General features: G+C 35.1%; 2 protein-coding genes across 3 annotated transcripts; one reads left to right on the top strand and one right to left on the bottom strand.

Moving 5' to 3' along the window:
- The first annotated feature begins 1,756 nt into the window (after positions 1 to 1,756).
- On the top strand, positions 1,757 to 18,775 carry LOC6033344. Of its 2 annotated transcripts, none has more exons than XM_038256771.1 (4): positions 1,757 to 2,400; positions 17,402 to 17,659; positions 17,724 to 18,436; positions 18,535 to 18,775. In XM_038256771.1, exons 2-4 carry the CDS (start codon positions 17,417 to 17,419, stop codon positions 18,581 to 18,583), a joined length of 1,005 nt encoding a protein of 334 aa, XP_038112699.1. In that variant the 5' UTR covers positions 1,757 to 2,400; positions 17,402 to 17,416; the 3' UTR covers positions 18,584 to 18,775. The 2 variants fall into 2 exon arrangements, with proteins under 2 accessions (XP_038112699.1, XP_038112700.1); XM_038256772.1 differs by having other exon boundaries at positions 18,531 to 18,775.
- On the bottom strand, positions 6,796 to 7,702 carry LOC6033345 (antigen 5 like allergen Cul n 1). Its single transcript, XM_001843756.2, has one exon. The coding sequence runs from the start codon at positions 7,654 to 7,656 to the stop codon at positions 6,883 to 6,885; it is 774 nt and encodes a 257-aa protein (XP_001843808.2). The 5' UTR covers positions 7,657 to 7,702; the 3' UTR covers positions 6,796 to 6,882.
- Positions 18,776 to 18,984: the final 209 nt, after the last annotated feature.

The following is an 18,984-nucleotide window of genomic DNA, read 5'->3' as shown; positions in this document are numbered from 1 at the left end:
ACGAAGGTGATAAAATAAAACAAATAAAAATATAAGCAATTGGTCAAAACTGAATGTTTATACTTAAAACGATAAAATATAATATTAGTGGCATTTAAGGGTTAAAATTTTATTTTTATCGAATTCCTTGGACAATTTTCTATAAAATGCAACCTGTAGAAAGTCTTATCGATAGATAAACGTTCCCTCCAAGTTTGGTCCAAATCGGTGAAGGTCGAGTCCAAAAGTGTACTCAGTTGACCTGGAATGATCCATATACTTTGACAGTTATGATTTGGGTTCGCAAATTTTCACGATTGAACGTTTGAAATTTGTTTCTTCTTTTGAATACTCATGAAATGCTACATTTTATGTTTCTAGTACACTGAAGTCGTCACAATTATCAAATATTGTATCCATTTATTTCAAGAAAATATATATAAAAAAACAGATTTCACATTATTCACATAACTATCCATCTATCAATTTATAAAAACATTTATACATTTCTTTTTAAAAATGTCCATGACTATTCTCGAAATTTGCAAACCAATGCAAATATTAAAATATTGGTCATGATTTTTATTTAGCTCCATGATTTTATTTAATTATGTTTTTTTTTTTTAATTCAACTTCACTCAGTTGGTGTCAAACCAACGGGGTCACTTCTTAGTTTGACACCCCTTTTACACGGAGATCACACACTCTACCAAATGTTTGTTTTGATAGTGTGCGTGAGCGTCGTGTAAAAAGTGACAGTTTGTCACTTTTTAGTTTGACTTTGTCAAACCAACGGGGTCAAACTAAAAAGTGTCTAAGGAAAAAGTGACCAACCACCGAAAGAGATACGAATGAGGTTCATTTTTATATTAAACTATGAACTTTTCAGCCTTATATAGCAAATATTTTTTTGCTTTTTGTGTGTTTTTGAATACTTCTGACTCAAGCGGTTTTAAAAACTTCCAAAGACAAAAAAAAATGTTCAAAAAAAACTATTTAGTAATGAAAAAAATTGTGAAATGGTAAAAATTTATAAGTATTTTTTAAATTCGATTTACATAAAAAAGTGTAGAAAATAGTACCTATACTTCTAACATGAGATTTTCAAGGTTATTAACATTTTCAACGATCCGTGAAATTCCTTTAAAATTGTCCAATTTTGATAGTGAAAGTTCACTGAGTCTTAATGCATAAAGTTGAACTTTTTTTCTGAGGTCCCAAAATTTCAAAGCTCAGTCTCGATTATCCAAAGTCCGCGGAAAAAAAAAAATCACTTCAGATAATCGAGTCAAAAAAAAAAATCTTTGTCTTGTTAGGAGTCATTTTGAGCTCAAAGTTTGCTTCATAGAAAAATAATTCAGGAATTTTTCCTTAGATTTTTGTTACAGTTTTGAAACGGAAGAAAACTGTGAGTGAAATTTGCATGTGTGTGGTGGCATCTCTAGCTCGAAAATCGCCGGCTGGCAGTGAAATTATCGGAAAAAATAAGTGGCCATCCATAAACCACGTGGACACTTTGATGGACAAATGCTCGAGAAAAATATGAATTTAATATTTTTTTTTTGAAAACTGTTGTTAAGTTAAGAACATTCTCAATTTAAATCATTTGTCGTCCAATGCACTTAACATTATTCTTGAGCACATCTCTTTGTTCACTTCTTGAATTTAATCGCTGCCTTCATTCTCTTTATTTAATTTTACACATTCTCTCTTGAGCCACTCAGCTGGTAGCTTCACCAGCACCAAGTCCGCGAATATATCTCGCGGAGAAAAGCCTTTCTTCGGACCATTCGCCGTGCAGACCTTGACCGAGCAGCATCACCTCACGAAGACTCAACAGGTTCGTCGCGCTCTAGGACGACCAAGTCTCTGGCGCACGTGACGTTAAGGGTTGTGTGTGTCATATCAATTTGGTGCAACTTTTTAATCTCAACTCAAGAGGGGCAAGAACTCTCAACCGGTCGCGTGATTGGCATTTGTGTGTGTTTGAAGTGAAGTGTGAAAACTTTCAACAGCAAAGGTGTGTAAATCGCAACAAGCAAAAAAAAAAAAAACGAAAGAAAGAAGAAAATTGGCGTAGCGGATTAGCCGGTGTGCGCTAAGTAAGAACCAGAAATTGAAAAACAAATTGGATTAGCTGCGAAAGTGGTGCGAACAGGCTCAGGAAAAAAATAGATAAAAATATAAAGATATAGGCGAGAAGAGCGCGGAGCGAGGAAAAATCAACAAATTCGCATCGTAAAAAGAGGCGCAACGTATCGCATTATCTGTGGACTGGACCTGGAACCCGGCCAAGACAACATACTTAAGTCTTATTGAGAACGTTGCGCGTGATTTTTTTTTCTGTTGTTCACTCTCCCGTGGTCGTTTTAAGCAAATTGCTTTATATTGATAGTGCTGTGCGGGTGCAAAAAAAGTAAGGTAAGTGAGTTCGGATTTATTTTTCGCTCTCTTTCCCCGAGGGAGGAGGATACATTACATTTGATGATGTGCTATGCAATATAAATTGAATCGTGTCCCATAATAAACGAGCGGTCGGGAGATTGTGAGATTAATGGGTTGGGAATCGAATAAAAGTAAAGTGGTACACCAGCAGCGATCGTCGAGAATTGGAGTGCGGTAACGGGACGAAGAGACCTTGAACATGATATAAAAATGTATAAAAATTGTGGAAAAATCATATGAAAAAAATGTGATTTAGCAGTAGATAAAAAAATAAGTAGAAATCAACACAAAAACTGAAATTGATTGCTGATTTCGATTAAAGTTTCGTCCCTTAACTATTGAGTTGAGATTGGAGAAAGTCAAACATTATAAAAAAGTTCATTTATTGTTTTTTCGAATATCTTATTTCAATCAGTATTCAAAATTTTCGACTTTATCCCTCTACAACCCAACCCCGCCTTTAGACGCGTTCGATTTAAAAAATCGCCAAAAATAAATTTTTCAACCAATTTTTGATCTTTAAAAAGCATTGGAAAGGAGAACTTTTAAAATTTTAGAAAATTTTTGAGTTGGAAGTTTTACTTCTTTGCCAATATTTTACAAAATATCATTTTTTAGAGGTCAACTTTGGCTGTGTTTTTTACTAAAATTTCCTTTACTTTAAGTAAAAATAAGTATGCAGTAATTTTTCTAGTGTCCCAGACTATGCCTCTATGCATTTTTTAAAAACTTAAATGATAATGGTGCCATTTTATACCAGAAAATGTGAAAACCAAGCAACAAATTGAAAAAGTGACTGTAAAAACATGAAAAAAATTAGATAGGCAAAATGTAATGATAAGAGGTGGTAAAATAGGCCAAAAACAACCAAAAACAAACATAAACTCAACAAGATAAAAGCAAATTAAAATACTAAGAATGAAACAAGAAACACAAAAAACAAGAGAAGTAAAGTTTTTCGTAGAACAAAAGTTGCTCAAAATGACCTCCTGAACACGGGAAAAATAAAAATTTTCGAAAAAAAATTGGGCAGTAGAGGGTTATTTTATTCAAATTGGTATATTTGATGAAACATTAAAAGTATTGAGAACTTTTCTTCGAAAATGCCTTTCAATTAGGGCGTCCAATTTTCCCGGGTTTTGAATTTCCCGGGAAACGGGAAAAATATTTTTGGAATCCCGGGAATTCCCGGGATCCCGGGAAATTTGTTAATCAGTAATAAAATTTATGTTTCATTATATTTTTGTTATGTTTTCAAGCTTAAAATCACAGAATTAGCTTAATAATATCAAATGGTTATAATCCTCACTTCAATCTAAACAAAGACGACAGTTTTAAAATAGCCTAAAAGGTTTTTTTGTCTTTGTGGTGTTTAGGATTTTATATCAACTACTATTTTTAATTCCAGTATGATGATTTTTTTTTTTTGATTTGCGAATCAAATTACATAATTCTTGAGTTTTTTTTTGAAAAGGTCCAATAAGCTTTTGTCTTCCATATGTTTATAGGACCTATTCAAAAAAAACTCTGGAATTCTTTTATATATTTTTTTCTTTTATATATATTTTCATATGACATGACTAAAACAGCTTAAAAAATTTATTTTGTATCTGAAAAACAAAAAAAACGACAATAAATAATAAGATACCAGTCCAGAATTACAGTCTAAATAGGTACAGGAGATTTTAGAGCAATACATTTGGAAGTACAAATTGTTTTGTTCTGTTCCACCCAAAACGTCATGCAATTATTTTTTTGCTTTATTTGTAACATTTGTACTTATTTGCCCTAGATGGCGGTGTTTGATAATAAATCATTTGATATGAGATTGTTTTTCTTTCAAATTTAAAATCGAAAATATACGTAAATAAATCCAGTCTTTAAAAAAAATACAAGAGAAAAAAAATAAGCACTAGGCATTTTGCGGACCTGTTAATTAAAATTATAATATTTTTTCCTAAAAATCTGAGATTTGCTGAATACAAATTTTAATTCATTTTAATGTTCTACTATTTTCAAAACCAAATCTGAATTTCCAGACCAAAATATGATATTTTTTTCAATTTCGGGAATTCCCGGGACAAATTATAGAAAATCCCGGGATTCGGGAATTCCCGGTTTTGGAAAAATCCCGGGATTTTTGTCCCGGGAATTCCCGGGATGGACGCACTACTTTCAATAAAAAAAAAACAGGATGAAGCTCATTATTTTAAATTTCAAAAATAGTTTTTATTTTTGTTGTCTCAGAATTTTGAGAAAGTTTTAGATTTTTGAAGCTAATGATTGTAAGACAACCTTTTCTAATATAGTGCCTTTTTGTTTTGGCAACATTAGATTCATGATTTTCATGTTGCCAAAGTTGGAAAATTTTCGAATATACACTATTTTATGAAAGATTAATTTTACATTTGTGTAGAAACCATCCATGAACAACGCTAACCCTTCCGGATGATGAGTGGAGATAAAAGAATATCCATAAATCACGTAATATATGAAATAAACAATTTTTAAATTAATTTTTTTTTTCAATTATGTAAACACAACGTGTTTTTCTCAAAAATCAAACCTAACATTTCACTTTGTTATTTAAAGTTAGAACAATGATTTTTATATTTTTGAATATATTTTGCAAAGGGTTCAATTAATCGAAATCGATTTTCTCATTTTCGATTGCAAGTTTGATGTGAAAAATAATTTTTGAAACTTTGATCGACAATATTTGCGATTATTTCCAAAAATCACATTTTTTCGAAAATTCGTGTAAACTCCGGGACCAAATTTTGTACCATGCTCAATTTCAGCGCAAAATATGCCTTTGTTAGTCCCCTATACAAAATCCAAAAAATTATAAAATTTTAAAAAAGAAAGTGGGGATGCATATTATATAAACTGGAGCCTTGTATGGAAAAACTAATGATGCAAAATTGCTCCTTTTGTCAGAGGGTCAAAGTTTCATTCACATAAAAAATACATAATTTAAAATCTCGAAAAAAAATAACATAGCTTTTAACTCCAAAATTGACTTTGAAAGCCCTTTCAATCTTTTAAGTTTTTGATCTGTTTCAAGAGACGATTTTGACAAACGATTCCAATTGAAATTTTAAAATAATTTAGATGTAAAACTGCGAAAAATGCAAAAATGCGATTTAAAAAAAATATTAAAAAATATATTTTAATCGTGATTGTTCCTATTCTTGTCTGTTAACAATATTTGATATTTTTTTTTTAATTATCAGAGAATTCTCTACAGTTTTCTTTGTTTAACATTGTTGATCAGACCTTTCCTTTCCAAGTGACATTTTTAAGTGTAACACATTTTAAAAATAGATGTTTCGTTACTTTGGAACTAGAATTCAGAAATATTTAGAGATTTTTTTACTGTAAAATAAAACTTGATCAAAATCATAACTTTTCAATAAAACTTTGACAAATTCCAAATATTTTTTTTAATTCTTCTATTTTTTTTTAATCGAAGGCAAATTTAATTTTGAAAAAAATATTTAGAAGTTATTGATGCAGATGTGCATAATATTCTCTACCACCCTATCGATCTTCACCCTACCTCCCTCCGGCCAAATGCAATGCCAAGTGCACTGCATTTCACTTATTCAATTCGCCCGCGAGAAATGGGCTATAGAATGGTGAAAGATAGCGAGTCCCCGATAAGGGAACATAGAGAGAAGCTCCATCGCAGAATTGATTCTGATGGTGCTACCACCTTTACCCAAGAATAGCCCAGGGGGAGGGAGGGCTCTTGTAACCCGAGCACGCGCCACCAGCCGCGGCAGCAGAAATGGTCCATTATTTGTTACGCTTTATGCTTGGGTTGGATTTTTCGCTGGAAACGCACCAAAGTGGAATTATTGAGTGTCTGCCATGGGTTTCTTCAACTTGGGTTAGATTTCGCATTATTGATCGTTCCTTGGGGGGGAGTGGGGGGATCGCTGCATCGAACATGTGTTGTCGGGGTGCGGTGCATAGCTCGGTGGCCCCCAACGGGAATAATGCATCTCGCTTCCATTGGAGGAGGAAAAATGAATTGAAATAAGGGGATCCAGCCCCGTAATTGCTATATTTAGAATGGGAGTAGAGCGCGATTCCGCCACGGTTCCTCCCCGTTTTTTCTTCATTCCGAATCGACGACGTCACCGTCAGCCGATATGGAGTTCTTTGGATATCGCTGGCGATTTGGTGTAATGCATACACCGCGGGAGTTTGTTGAACTTCCCCCTGCATGCTGGAACGACGGCTGCGGAAAATGCATCCGATGAAGAATTTGAAAACTTTGCTGCGGTAGCAATTCCAGGCGATCATCAATTATCCGTAATGGTCGTTAAGACTTTAAAATAATCTATAATTAAAGTACACACATAACTTCTAACCAATTGCATTTATTATCTCTCGCGCACAACGGGTTCATGACCCGCGGGGGAATACCTCAACACACCTACAGACCACCTAGGACAGATCAACCGGTTCGTTGGTGTTGCACAGCCCGTCGAACTTGGCGTCACACCCGGAAGTGCACTGCGAGCACGGTTCACCCTGGGCGTAGATCGGCGTCTTGAGCATGTTCGTGTACGAGTAGTTGCACACCAGGTTGATCCAGATCCAGCCCTGTTTCTTGTACTGAACCATGCCGCAACCAACGCGATTCGCAATGTCCCGGGTCAGCATGGTAAAGTGCAGCACCTTAACGTTCGGCGACGGCTTGTACATCTTCTTGACCATTTTGGCGTTGGCCTCGTGCCGCTCGTCCCACCAGCCCTGCACCAGATCCCGAATGGCGTCCTCCGTCTTCACGCTCGTTGCATTCGTAATCATCGTGTCGATGTTCTGGCCCGAGTCCGGATATTTCTTCGTGTTGCGGCATTTGTCGTGGTTGGCCGCGCACTGGTTCGAGTTGAGCTCCGCCAGGTACGCCAGATCGTCGTCCCAGGACATGGCCACCATGTTGGCCGCCTTTGGCAACCAATCCAGCTCACCTTTAGCAACCTTGTTACGGTACTCATTATGCAAATCAACCAACAGCTGCTTCTCGGCGTCGGTAAAAACAAACTTCTTCGTGTCATCCCCGGGAGGACAATTCCTGGACGGTTCGTTCGGGTTGTTACATCCCACGTGGGGCTCGCCCGGGTCACACAGGTCCGGATCGCAGTAGTCCTCCTGGGCAGAGGTTGCTGCGATCACCAACAGGAACACGCCTACTACCGTCGAGATGAACTGCTTCATGGCTTTCAAAGTGGGACTTGAACTCCAGCTTCAGTTGGTGTGATCTGCTGGATTTATATACTCAACACCTCTCGGACTGGATTACGGTTAAATTTGATCATCTGATTAATTGAGACAAAGTTGCAGGATTCCCACGTGCGTGCACTTCATTGTTTGTACCCATCGCGATGCATCGCTTCCCGGAGATTTATGGGTCGTTTGCTTCAAACTCAATAATTACTCCAATTCAGTTGATCAAACGAGGGTAGAATGTGTCGATAGCTTCGTATGATCGTCTAACTTAAATATTCAGGGTTTGAAAATTAGAAATTTTTGGAAAAATTGGTTTGGTCACTTTTTTACTAGTATCTAATATTAATAGAATGAAAGTCATAAAAACATACAATGTTTTTTTAATTGTCCTCGACCACATACGCATTTTTTACCAACACATAAGCCGATGAGATATATACCTTACAAAAAAAAATCGAGAATTTTTGGACATTGTTGATCCGACCTTTGGTTGCTGGGATATAGCCATGCAAAGAATAAAAATTACTTTCCAGACTATTTTACCTAAAAGGAAACCATTGACTTGAATTACTAGAAGATACCTATAATGACAAAAAAGAACATATTTGCAAAACAATACATTTTTTTAAAGATTCCACAAATATGAAAAAAGCCAGCAATGCAAGTAATTTTGTAATTTCGGAAATTTGAACAAAAAATTTCGTTATGAAAATCACCGAATCTGAACTTAATAAAAATCATAGCAACATTATATTATTATAGATATATTAAGAGATTGTGTTTTTTATATGGACTTTTTCTGTTTGTGGCTGAAACAAAATTATCCCAAAAACTTCAGTTTTGGGGAGGGTTAAACGTTGATCAATTTAGTTTCTGAGCACTGAATAGCGAAAGCTACAATATTTCATGAATAAAAAAAAGTTGCTAGTATTTAAAATTGAGGTGAAAAGTCACCGAGTGTGATTGGACACTCAATATTATTAACTGAATGAATGTACATGGAAATGAAAATCTGATTTAAAAATTTTAGTTTCTGAGTGATTATCAGATGTGCTACCATCGGAAACACTGACCTTAATTAATTTCATTGCACACGTGGTGCAGATAAAACATAATTACCGGTATTATTTAAGCTCTCAATCAATCTTTTCCCATGCTGATCCGTGATCCATGATGATCTAGAACAAGGCGCCAAGTAAACTATCGTTAAAGCTGTCTCAGTCACGTGAGTTTAGATAATTCACTGTTAGAATATGCAAATATTTTTTTTGCATAATTAAAATCAGCAAATTTTGCTTGGTAGATGGGTGAGAAAACTCCAAAGAAAACGCTTACTTTCCCGCAGAACGGGCTCGCCCGGAATTAATCAAGCTATTTGAGGGTGGTAAGGAAGAAAAACACGCTAATAAAAATACACAAATTAAACAATAGTCGAAGGAGGAGGTCAAAAGAAAGTACCCCGTTAAGAGCTACCAATTATCATTTTAATTCACCCACCGCACCCGCCGCAGCTTCTCTTTCTGATCTCCGAGGGATAACTGTACACCCCGCCCAGACATCATAATACTGATGTTTCGGCAAAACAACTAGGTAAATCCCATAAAAGAAAAAAAAAATAAACACAGCAAAGAAGCACTTTCCGCCCCATCATTAAGATGTTTTAAGCATTACAAAGTAATCAAACCAAAAGTATGCGTAAATGGAAGCACTTTCAGGCTCGGCTTGAACTAGAACTCGGCGGTTTTGTGGAGCAATCGCGAGCATAAAACTATCACAAACCTCGAGAAGAACGCATCAAATTATCGCTTAATTTGTAACTTCCTTCGGGCAACCACCGTCAATTTAGACACCTGGGAACCCAAAGTATATGCTAATCTGCCTGGAAAGTACTCATTCATAATTCCACCGAATTCCGCTCTGGTCTTAAGTAGGGAGGCCCTCTGTACCTCAGACAATGATCGGTGACCTCTCTTTAAGATGTTCCCCTGACGGGAAGAGCCGAATGCATCCAAGCCGGTTTAAGCTCAATTCAGACATGGAAACCGTTACCAAATTTGTGTGAAAGACTGCAAAACTTGTTCCCGTCTCTCTGCTGTTGCTCATTATCGAGACATCCATCGCGTTGCGTGAGCTGGTGTGAAATTAACATGCAAATTTCAGATTCCTGGACACGATTAACGAAACGAACGCGACAAAAGATTGTTCGAGCAAATGTTTACAAGTGTAATCAGTGTTTATGGTGGTGTACCGGTGCTGGTTCCAGATGATAAATATCTGCTTTACATATGCTAAGTATCATGTTGCATCAACTTTATGTACTTTCTCAAACTGAATTTAGGCTGGTACAAATATTTTTAAAAGTTTTTGTCACCCCCCCCCCCCCCTTCAAAATTGGCCCGAAAAATCAGGGGGCAAAAAAAATATTTTTACAATAAACTTCAAAATTTCAATGAAAATTCAAGTGCAACCAGCTGAAATCAAATTAAAATACATTCTTCTGCGTTTAAAATCATTTTTAGCATGTTTGGGTTTATTAAAAATCTTAAATTTTTTGAAAATTTTCGATGCAAAATCTTTTTTTTCGATACAATTTTTATTTTTGTCAGATCTTAGATTTTTTGAAAACTAGAGATTGCAAAACAACTTAACTAGTGTAAAATGTATTTTAAAACACTTTTTTCATTTAAATGTGAAGACTATGGCTTGTTATTTAAATTTTTATATTTTTTTATTTTTTTGCCCCCCCCCCTTGACCTCGGCCAGGGCCGAGGGACAAAAACTTTTTTAAATATTTGCATCGGCCTTACAGAAATTTTGAAATATTTATTGTTTGTTTATGTATAATTTCTTTAAATATCCCGACCCGTGCTGAAAAAATTTTCTTTGTGCACCTTGTTACTGAAGCTATTATTTTCTAAAATGAGATTTATCATAGTTGAATGGTCAGCATTAGAGGGTGACGGGCGGGAATTCCCGGGAAATCAAGCATTTTTGGACCTCTCGATTCCCGGGAAATTCGGTCGAGCCTCCCGGGAAATGTTTAACTTTTAAATATCGAAGCAAAATTATATAAACTAATCAGAAAAACATTTAAAAAAAATCCAAATTGTTTTGAACATTGAATGTTCAATCAAGTTCGAATAAACCAATGCTTCTCTAATCTTCTTATTCAGTAAGTGTAAATTTTAACTTGTCAAAAATTCCAAAAACAAATATTGGACCCCAAAATTAACCTCACAAAATATTTAGCAATTACACCCAAGAAATTAGCATTAGCATTTTAGGACGCCCTATCCATGGATGGCTCCACAACGCTTATCCCACTGTTTAGTCTAGTTGTATCATTTTAAAAAAATATTTTAAACCGGCATTTTAAAATATTAGGGGTAACATGATCCCCCTTCCAACAATTTGAAGAAATCTTAAGCAAAATGCTTCTTATTCATTCAAACTTTTAATTTACTATAAGTTACAGCAATTTCACATAAAACCTGTACGTTTGTGTTCAAAATATAACAAGTTTAGTATGTGAAATATTTAAAAACTTAAAATATTTTTTTTTAGACCAAAATTAAGCATGTTTACAAAACCTGGAAATTTTTGTTTACAAAACTTTTGAAAAAAGGTTCAAACTGCAGTAAGTTATGTACAACTATACTAAAGGAAACATGTATAAAAACCCAGCCCAATTAATTAATCTTGAGGCTGAGTGTAAATTTTAACTTGTCAAAAATTCCAAAAACAAATATTGGACCCCAAAATTAACCTCACAAAATATTTAGCAATTACACCCAAGAAATTAGCATTAGCATTTTAGGACGCCCTATCCATGGATGGCTCCACAACGCTTATCCCACTGTTTAGTCTAGTTGTATCATTTTAAAAAAATATTTTAAACCGGCATTTTAAAATATTAGGGTAACATGATCCCCTTCCAACAATTTGAAGAAATCTTAAGCAAAATGCTTCTTATTCATTCAAACTTTTAATTTACTATAAGTTACAGCAATTTCACATAAAACCTGTACGTTTGTGTTCAAAATATAACAAGTTTAGTATGTGAAATATTTAAAAACTTAAAATATTTTTTTTTAGACCAAAATTAAGCATGTTTACAAAACCTGGAAATTTTTGTTTACAAAACTTTTGAAAAAAGGTTCAAACTGCAGTAAGTTATGTACAACTATACTAAAGGAAACATGTATAAAAACCCAGCCCAATTAATTAATCTTGAGGCTGATTCCACTGACTGTAAAAATGCAGGGATCAAGTCTCCCTAAACGCACCTTTTTAAACAATTGATTGTAAAAATAGTATAACGATAAATTTAACATCAAATGCGTAAGGGTTTTGGAGTTGACAAGTTTATCAAACAATTCAAGTATGAAATGAGTGTTTTCTATTCATATCAAAACAAAGAAAAAAAGATCTCTTGGAAGTTTTTTGCAGCTCGTTTTAGAAAAATGTGTGTAACTCAATCTAAACATATATTTATAATTTTTTTCTTTGTTTTCTACAATGAGTTTTAGTTAATTTCGCACAACTTTCTAGAACAAAGCTAATTGTTTTACCCACATGCTGACGAGATACTATAGAAGGTAGGAGTAAGAAGGAATAGAAAGTTGCGTGCTGGGAAAATGTAAACTGTAAAATAAAAATTGTTTCAATAAAAAAAACAGGCTTGAGATCAAGTGTCCCCGGGTATCAAGTCTCCCCACTCTTCCCTATATTCCTCAAAATAATGAGGCTACTTTAATTAACGTTTCATAGAATTAGTATGAATTACAGGGTTGTTACGGGAGAGTCGAAAAAAAATCCGCGCCAAATCCGCGCCGACCTAAATTCCGAAACCGCGCGAAATCCGCGCCATATAAAAAAATATCGCGATCAACATTAAAGAAATTTTATTTTTTAATGAGGAAAAACTAATACAGAAAGTATTTGATAAAAAAAAACTCGGTTTATGTTTAAAAGCTCCAAAAGAATGAAAACAATAAATCCATTTTTAAAAATACCTAAAGAGACGGTAGAAGCAAAGGTCATGAAAAAATCTTCAAAATAGAAAATACAATATTTAAAAACTTAAAAATTTAACTTCAAAAATATAAGCTCAAAAATAAATCCAAATCTAAAATTATAAGTAGATAAAATTTTAAATTTCGATAGTCTAAAAATTCAAAATCTACGAACTTTTATACAGTTTTCAATCCAGAATCCTCGCTAAAATTTCACTACGAAAGAAATTTAATTTCCGATATTTAAAATATTGTCTTCTCATCATTTCAAAATCTCTAACAGAAAAAATGACTTCAAAATTGTGGCATTCAAGAATTTAAGAATTTAATAAAAAGCTTAAGAATACTAAAATTAGATTTTTTTGTTGTTTTCTATATTGTTTTGAATTTGTTATTTTTAGTTTTTAAATTTCAACTTTTTAATTTTGATTTTTTAATCTTCAAATTTTTGGTATTTTGAGTTTCAGATTTCTAAAATTTTGAATTTAGAAATTTCAGATTTTTAAATTGAAATTTTAGAAATTTCGAACAAAAATTAATATGTATTTTGATTTTTTTGTTAAAATCGAAAGAACTTCAAAATTTTAATGAAAATAAAAGTCAAAGCAACTAAAAACAATCTAAAACGCATTTTCTGCATGTTTGTCAATACTTAGGTATTTTGGAAACTAATGATTGCAAAACAACTGGACAGGTGTATAATGCATTTTTAAACACTTTTTCATTCAAATGTTCAAATCGTGGCTCGTAAATTCAATTTTAATTTCCCATTTTTTTGCCTCCCCTCGACTTTGGTCAGAGTTGAGGGACATAAACTTCAAAAATAATTGCAACGGCCTAAAAGTATTAAAACAAAAACGTTTCGATTGTTTGAATTTCAGAAGCTTTGAATGTTCTGATCTTTTATTTTCGCCAAGAATGTTAAAATCTTGAAAAAAATATTTCTACGATTAAATTCCATCTAAAATTTTAAAGTGGAGGTCAGCTTCTGTTACGTTCAATCAAGCTCATATTTGGCGCCCACCAGAACAAGCCCCAAAAATAGTTTTTGTTACACATTCTAATTTCTATATCTTCGGGAAAAGTTTGTAATATTTGATTTACAACGTTAAAAATTTAATAAATTCAGTATAAAATTAAAAATAAATAAGGTTCAAAATCATTACTCAAAACTTAAAAGAAATGAAATATTCAGAGCCGGAGATGTTAAGAAATGACAAGAAACATATAAAAATAATTTCTACATAATCTTCATCTTCATTTTTCCACGTTTCGTACTAAGAAAATACAAACAAACATTTTCAGAAGAAAATTCAATTAATAAAAATATGAAATTCTTGCACTCAAAGCAAAAACAAATTATCGTAATTCCTGACAATATTTTTCTTAATAACTTGAAAGAAATTCTATCTCTCTCAATTAATTTATTTATCAAAATTGCCATCCGCGCGAAATCCGCGCCTGAGCAAAATTAGCCAGCAAATCCGCGCCAGATCCGCGCCATCCGCGCGATCCGCGCCGTCCGTAACAACCCTGGAATTAATTGTAACTGAATTCATTAAAAAGATACAAATTTTTTTCATTTTAAATTCTGGCACTATTGGCGTCAAACGAAACTCCCGGGTCTCGGAAATTTCCGAGAAATGGCAAAATTCAACTCTCGATTCCCGGGAAATTGAAAATCTCGAGAACCGTCACCCTCTATTTAGCATGTATTTTCTTCTTGAATTTTAAATACATTAGTATACAGTTATTTTCTTTTTATACAATTATAAATTAAAAATGCCTATTACATTAAGGGGTTACATACATGTAAAAATCTCAAAAAATCATATTGCCGATTATTTATTAAATCCTTTCAAAAGATTATGCGTATGTGCGGCAAAGGTGCGCACTGTGCGGGTCAAAGTGATTTTTTAGTTAATTTTGTGTAAAAGTTAACTTTTCATTAAGTTTTCATTTGGGGGTAAGATAATTTTATGGTATAGTAACTTATTTAAACTGAGTAGTACTTATATAATCAAAGTTTCATTTATAGGGTTAAAAACCTGCCTATTTTCGCATAAGTTATATTTGTTGGTCCTATTTTGCCAGAAATACTATTTTTTAGTGATTTTGAATCAATACCTTAAAAAATAAAAGTTATCCAATGCGTTTGATTTTTTTTAAGCTAAAATGTATGGGTAATTCTCTACCAACTCACACGAAATCGGGAAAAGTTGCCCCGACCCCTCTTCGATTTGCGTGAAACTTTGTCCTTAGGGGTAACTTTTATTCCTGATCACGAATCCGAGGTCCGTTTTTTGATATTTCGTGAGGGAGGGGCAGTACGACCCCTTCCATTTTTGAACATGCGAAAAAAGAGGTGTTTTTCAATAATTTGCAGTCTGAAACAGTGATGAGATAGAAATTTGGTGTCAAAGGGACTTTTATGTAAAATAAGACGCCCGATTTGATGGCGTACTCAGAATTGCGAAAAAACTTTTTTTTCATCGAAAAAAACACTAAAAACGTTTTAAAAATTCTCCCATTTTCCGTACTCGACTGCAAAAAATTTTGGAACATGTCATTTTATGGGAATTTTAATGTACTTTTCGAATCTGCATTGACCCAGAAGGGTCATTTTTTTCATTTAGAACAAAATTCTTCATCTTAAAATTTCGTGTTTTTTCTAACTTTGCAGGATTATTTTTTAGAGTGTAATAATGTTCTACAAAGTTGTAGAGCAGACAATTACAAAATATATGATATATAGACATAAGGGGTTTGCTTATAAACATCACGAGTTATCGCGATTTTACGAAAAAAAGTTTTGAAAAAGTTACTTTTTGCGTTTCTCTTTGTTTCGTCGTCCGTGTCTGTCGCGGGTGACCATGAACGGCCATGATCGATGACGACCAACTTTATCAAAACTTTTTTTCGTAAAATCACGATAACTCGTGATGTTTATAAGCAAACCCCTTATGTCTACATATCATATATTTTGTAATTGTCTGCTCTACAACTTTGTAGAACATTGTTACACTCTAAAAAATAATCCTGCACAGTTAGAAAAAACACGATATTTTAAAATGAAAAATGTTGTTCTAAATGAAAAAATGACCCTTCTGGGTCAATGTAGATTCGAAAAGTACATTAAATTTCCCATAAAATGACATGTTCCAAAATTTTTTAAAGTCGAGTAACGGAAAATGGGAGAATTTTTAAAACTTTTTCAGTGTTTTTTTCGATGAAAAATACGTTTATTCGGAATTCTGAGTACGCCATCAAATCGGGCGTCTAATTTTACACTAAAGTCTCTTTGACACCAAATTTATATCTCATCACCGTTTCAGGCTGCAAATTGTTGAAAAACACCTCTTTTTTCGCATGTTCAAAAATGGAAGGGGTCGTACCGCCCCTCCGTCACGAGATATCAAAAAACGGACTTCGGTTTCGTGATCAGGGACAAAAGTTACCCCTTAGGACAAAGTTTCACGCAAATCGAAGAGGGGTCGGGGCAACTGCTGTGTGAGTTGGTGGAGAATTACCCGTATGGAAATTTTAGTGCGCACCTTAGCCCCGCAAATTTCTTTTTTGGAAAAAATATGGTAAGAAGAAGAAGAATTTCAAAAATTATTTAAGGGTTATAAAGGTAATTGGCTAAGCTAAACACTAGTTGAATGGTTTCAAAGATTTCGTGAACCTGAAGTTTTGTGAACATTATTTAGTAATCTTCAAATATTAAATCAAAATTTTCAAAAAAAAATCACTATTTTTTTGTAAATACATAAAATTTACCCAAAGACAAGTCGAAAACCCAAAAATGAGCTTCTTAGGTTGAAATAAAGTATTGAAAAGGATGGTGCGTACCTTTGCCCCGTACTACTCTATGTACACAGCTAAAAAAGTAGTAATCCAGCTAGGTGTAAAAGGACTGGGTGTAAAATAAATATTGCATTATTTTATGCAATTCTATGTGATTTCACACCCTGAAACATGTAGCCCATCAGTATGGGAAACCTACTTGACCGAAATGTCAAGCTCATATATGCGTTTATCCTTTCAACTCCTCATCGGTCTGATGGCCGAGTGGGCTTAGGCGCCAGTCCTTACTGTTGGTGCTGGGTTTGAATCCCGTCGGTTGCAACTTTTTTTTGTGTTTGCAAAAATTGTACATGCAGTGTGTAATATTAAGTGTTTATTTTGACGAAGGTGATGTGCATGCTTTGGCATGCGATTTTACCATCGGATTTTTTGCTGTGTAAGCCCTTAAATAAAGCCCTTAAAAAATAGGTGTAATTTTAGCTTACAGATTTAATTTTGTTTTTGAAAAATAATTCAAAAAAATTGTTTACCATACTTTTTTTAAATATATTTTTGGAGTGATTGAAATCTAACAGTCGTGAAAACATGTCCGTACCATGGAAAGGTTCTCGTTCAATTAAATTTGCAAAACCAAGATCGCTTCAAAATGCAATTTTTATTTTCAACCAAACAATTTCCCTGATTGGCATTATTCTCCAGAATTATTCTTTGATTGATTCTCCCAGTGCAACCCGCTACCCTATAATAACCGGTCATTACCGCGTGTACCACGAGTGAAACGAATTTGCTCAAAGAAACTACTCTGCTACCCACGAAGAGGACCCACAAAGCACAATGACTCAATTACACGTGTTGGACCAACATCGATCAAGCCCGCCTCTGACTAACCATAATTCTCTCTCAATTTGCAGAAACGTGCTCCGACGATGAAGCTGGCGTGGCTGACGATCGTCGGCGGGTGCTTTGTTGGCATGGTGACCGCAAGATCCAGTGCCAAATTGAACCCCAAGGAAGCGGCTGGAGGCGGTGGTGGAGGAGGAAATGGGGGAGGCCGCCCCTCCCTGACCACGTACGATCAGCGCCAGACGGGGAAGTACAACATCCATGTGAACATCAAAGACGTGAAAATCATCTCGGTCGATGGTGAGAAATTCGACGGCGAATTTGGGGTAAGAGTCGGGTGGTGATTTGCGGACATTTCAATTTCCTCTTACTTTATCTTCTTTTTTTTAGGATGACACGATTTACGACTATGGGGACTACGATTACGACCCGTCGCACCTGACCATTAGTCCGCTTCCGATATTCGGCAGTGGAGCTTCCTCAACGACTGCGAAGCCCCCTAAATCAACGACCAAGACGCCGGTTGCGATCACTTCCACAAAACGACCAACTACAACTACGACAACCGAAGCTCCGTCAATGGAAGAAGACGAAGATTCGGTCGAGCCGATGGAACCCCCCAAGAGACCAGTGATCGCAGAGGACGATCCCATGAAAATCGAAGCCAACCCAAGCTACCCGGTCCACAACTCCTCATCGAACCAAATCCTCCACGCCCCCCTCGGAACGACCACGCCCCCGCCCAGCAACATCTACATCTTCAAGCCAACGCCCAACTACCACCCGCATCCGGTCCACTACGACTACCAGGAGATCCCGGTCGAGGTCATCGTAGAACCCGTGCTCAAGCCCAAGTATCGCAACGCCAACTCACGCATCAGTGCCACCGGCCCGAACCGCCGCAATCGCTACCGGAAGAATCCAGCATCGGCAGGCCCTATGGACTCCATGTCCCGGCACAGCCACTCCAACATCGAGGCACTGCCCAGCAATGAGGCGGTGCAACCGCAACAGGCCGCTCCGCTGGAGGCCACACCGTGCACCAAGGGCGAGTTCCTCGACCGGTCGGGCAAGTGTCGCACGCGAAGGTCCGGCGGAGGAATGTAAGTGGTCTCTTAATTGTAGAAGGTAATTGCACACTCATCACAACTTAAAATTTCTTCTTTTTATTTTCTCACCTCTCCTCCGAAAAACAAGACAGATTCAGGCTACTTAATCTGCTGACTGCCTTCAAGGAGAAGGACGACTGATCACGTTTTAAAAGGTAGAGGTCCCAAGAGACCAACTGATGATCTACGCATCGCGATGAACGTGTGTGTGTGTTTTTTTTAAAATAGCATATATGATGATAATAATTCTAGAGAACATAAAACTGCATTTTTTACTACGATTTAGTGAATACACAACAATATATGTAAGAATAAAGAAAGGAGCAGTGAAATTGCCGAAATGAATGAGAACCTTCTTTGAAATCCGAAATTCCGCAAATTATATTACATTTTAGAATGATTTATAAATGAAAATATAACTAGCATTTCTTTTACAAAAAGCGTATGAGCAGTTTATTATGTGTTTGTCGCATTTTTTTACAATTTAAATGATAATGGTGCCATTTTACAGCAGAAAATGTTAAAACAAGTAAAAATTGAAA

Source organism: Culex quinquefasciatus, chromosome 2, assembly GCF_015732765.1.
Source record: "Culex quinquefasciatus strain JHB chromosome 2, VPISU_Cqui_1.0_pri_paternal, whole genome shotgun sequence".
Lineage (NCBI taxonomy): Eukaryota > Metazoa > Arthropoda > Insecta > Diptera > Culicidae > Culex > Culex quinquefasciatus.
The sequence above is the reverse complement of the archived record's forward strand: the minus strand, read 5'-3'. Positions and strand labels throughout refer to the sequence as shown.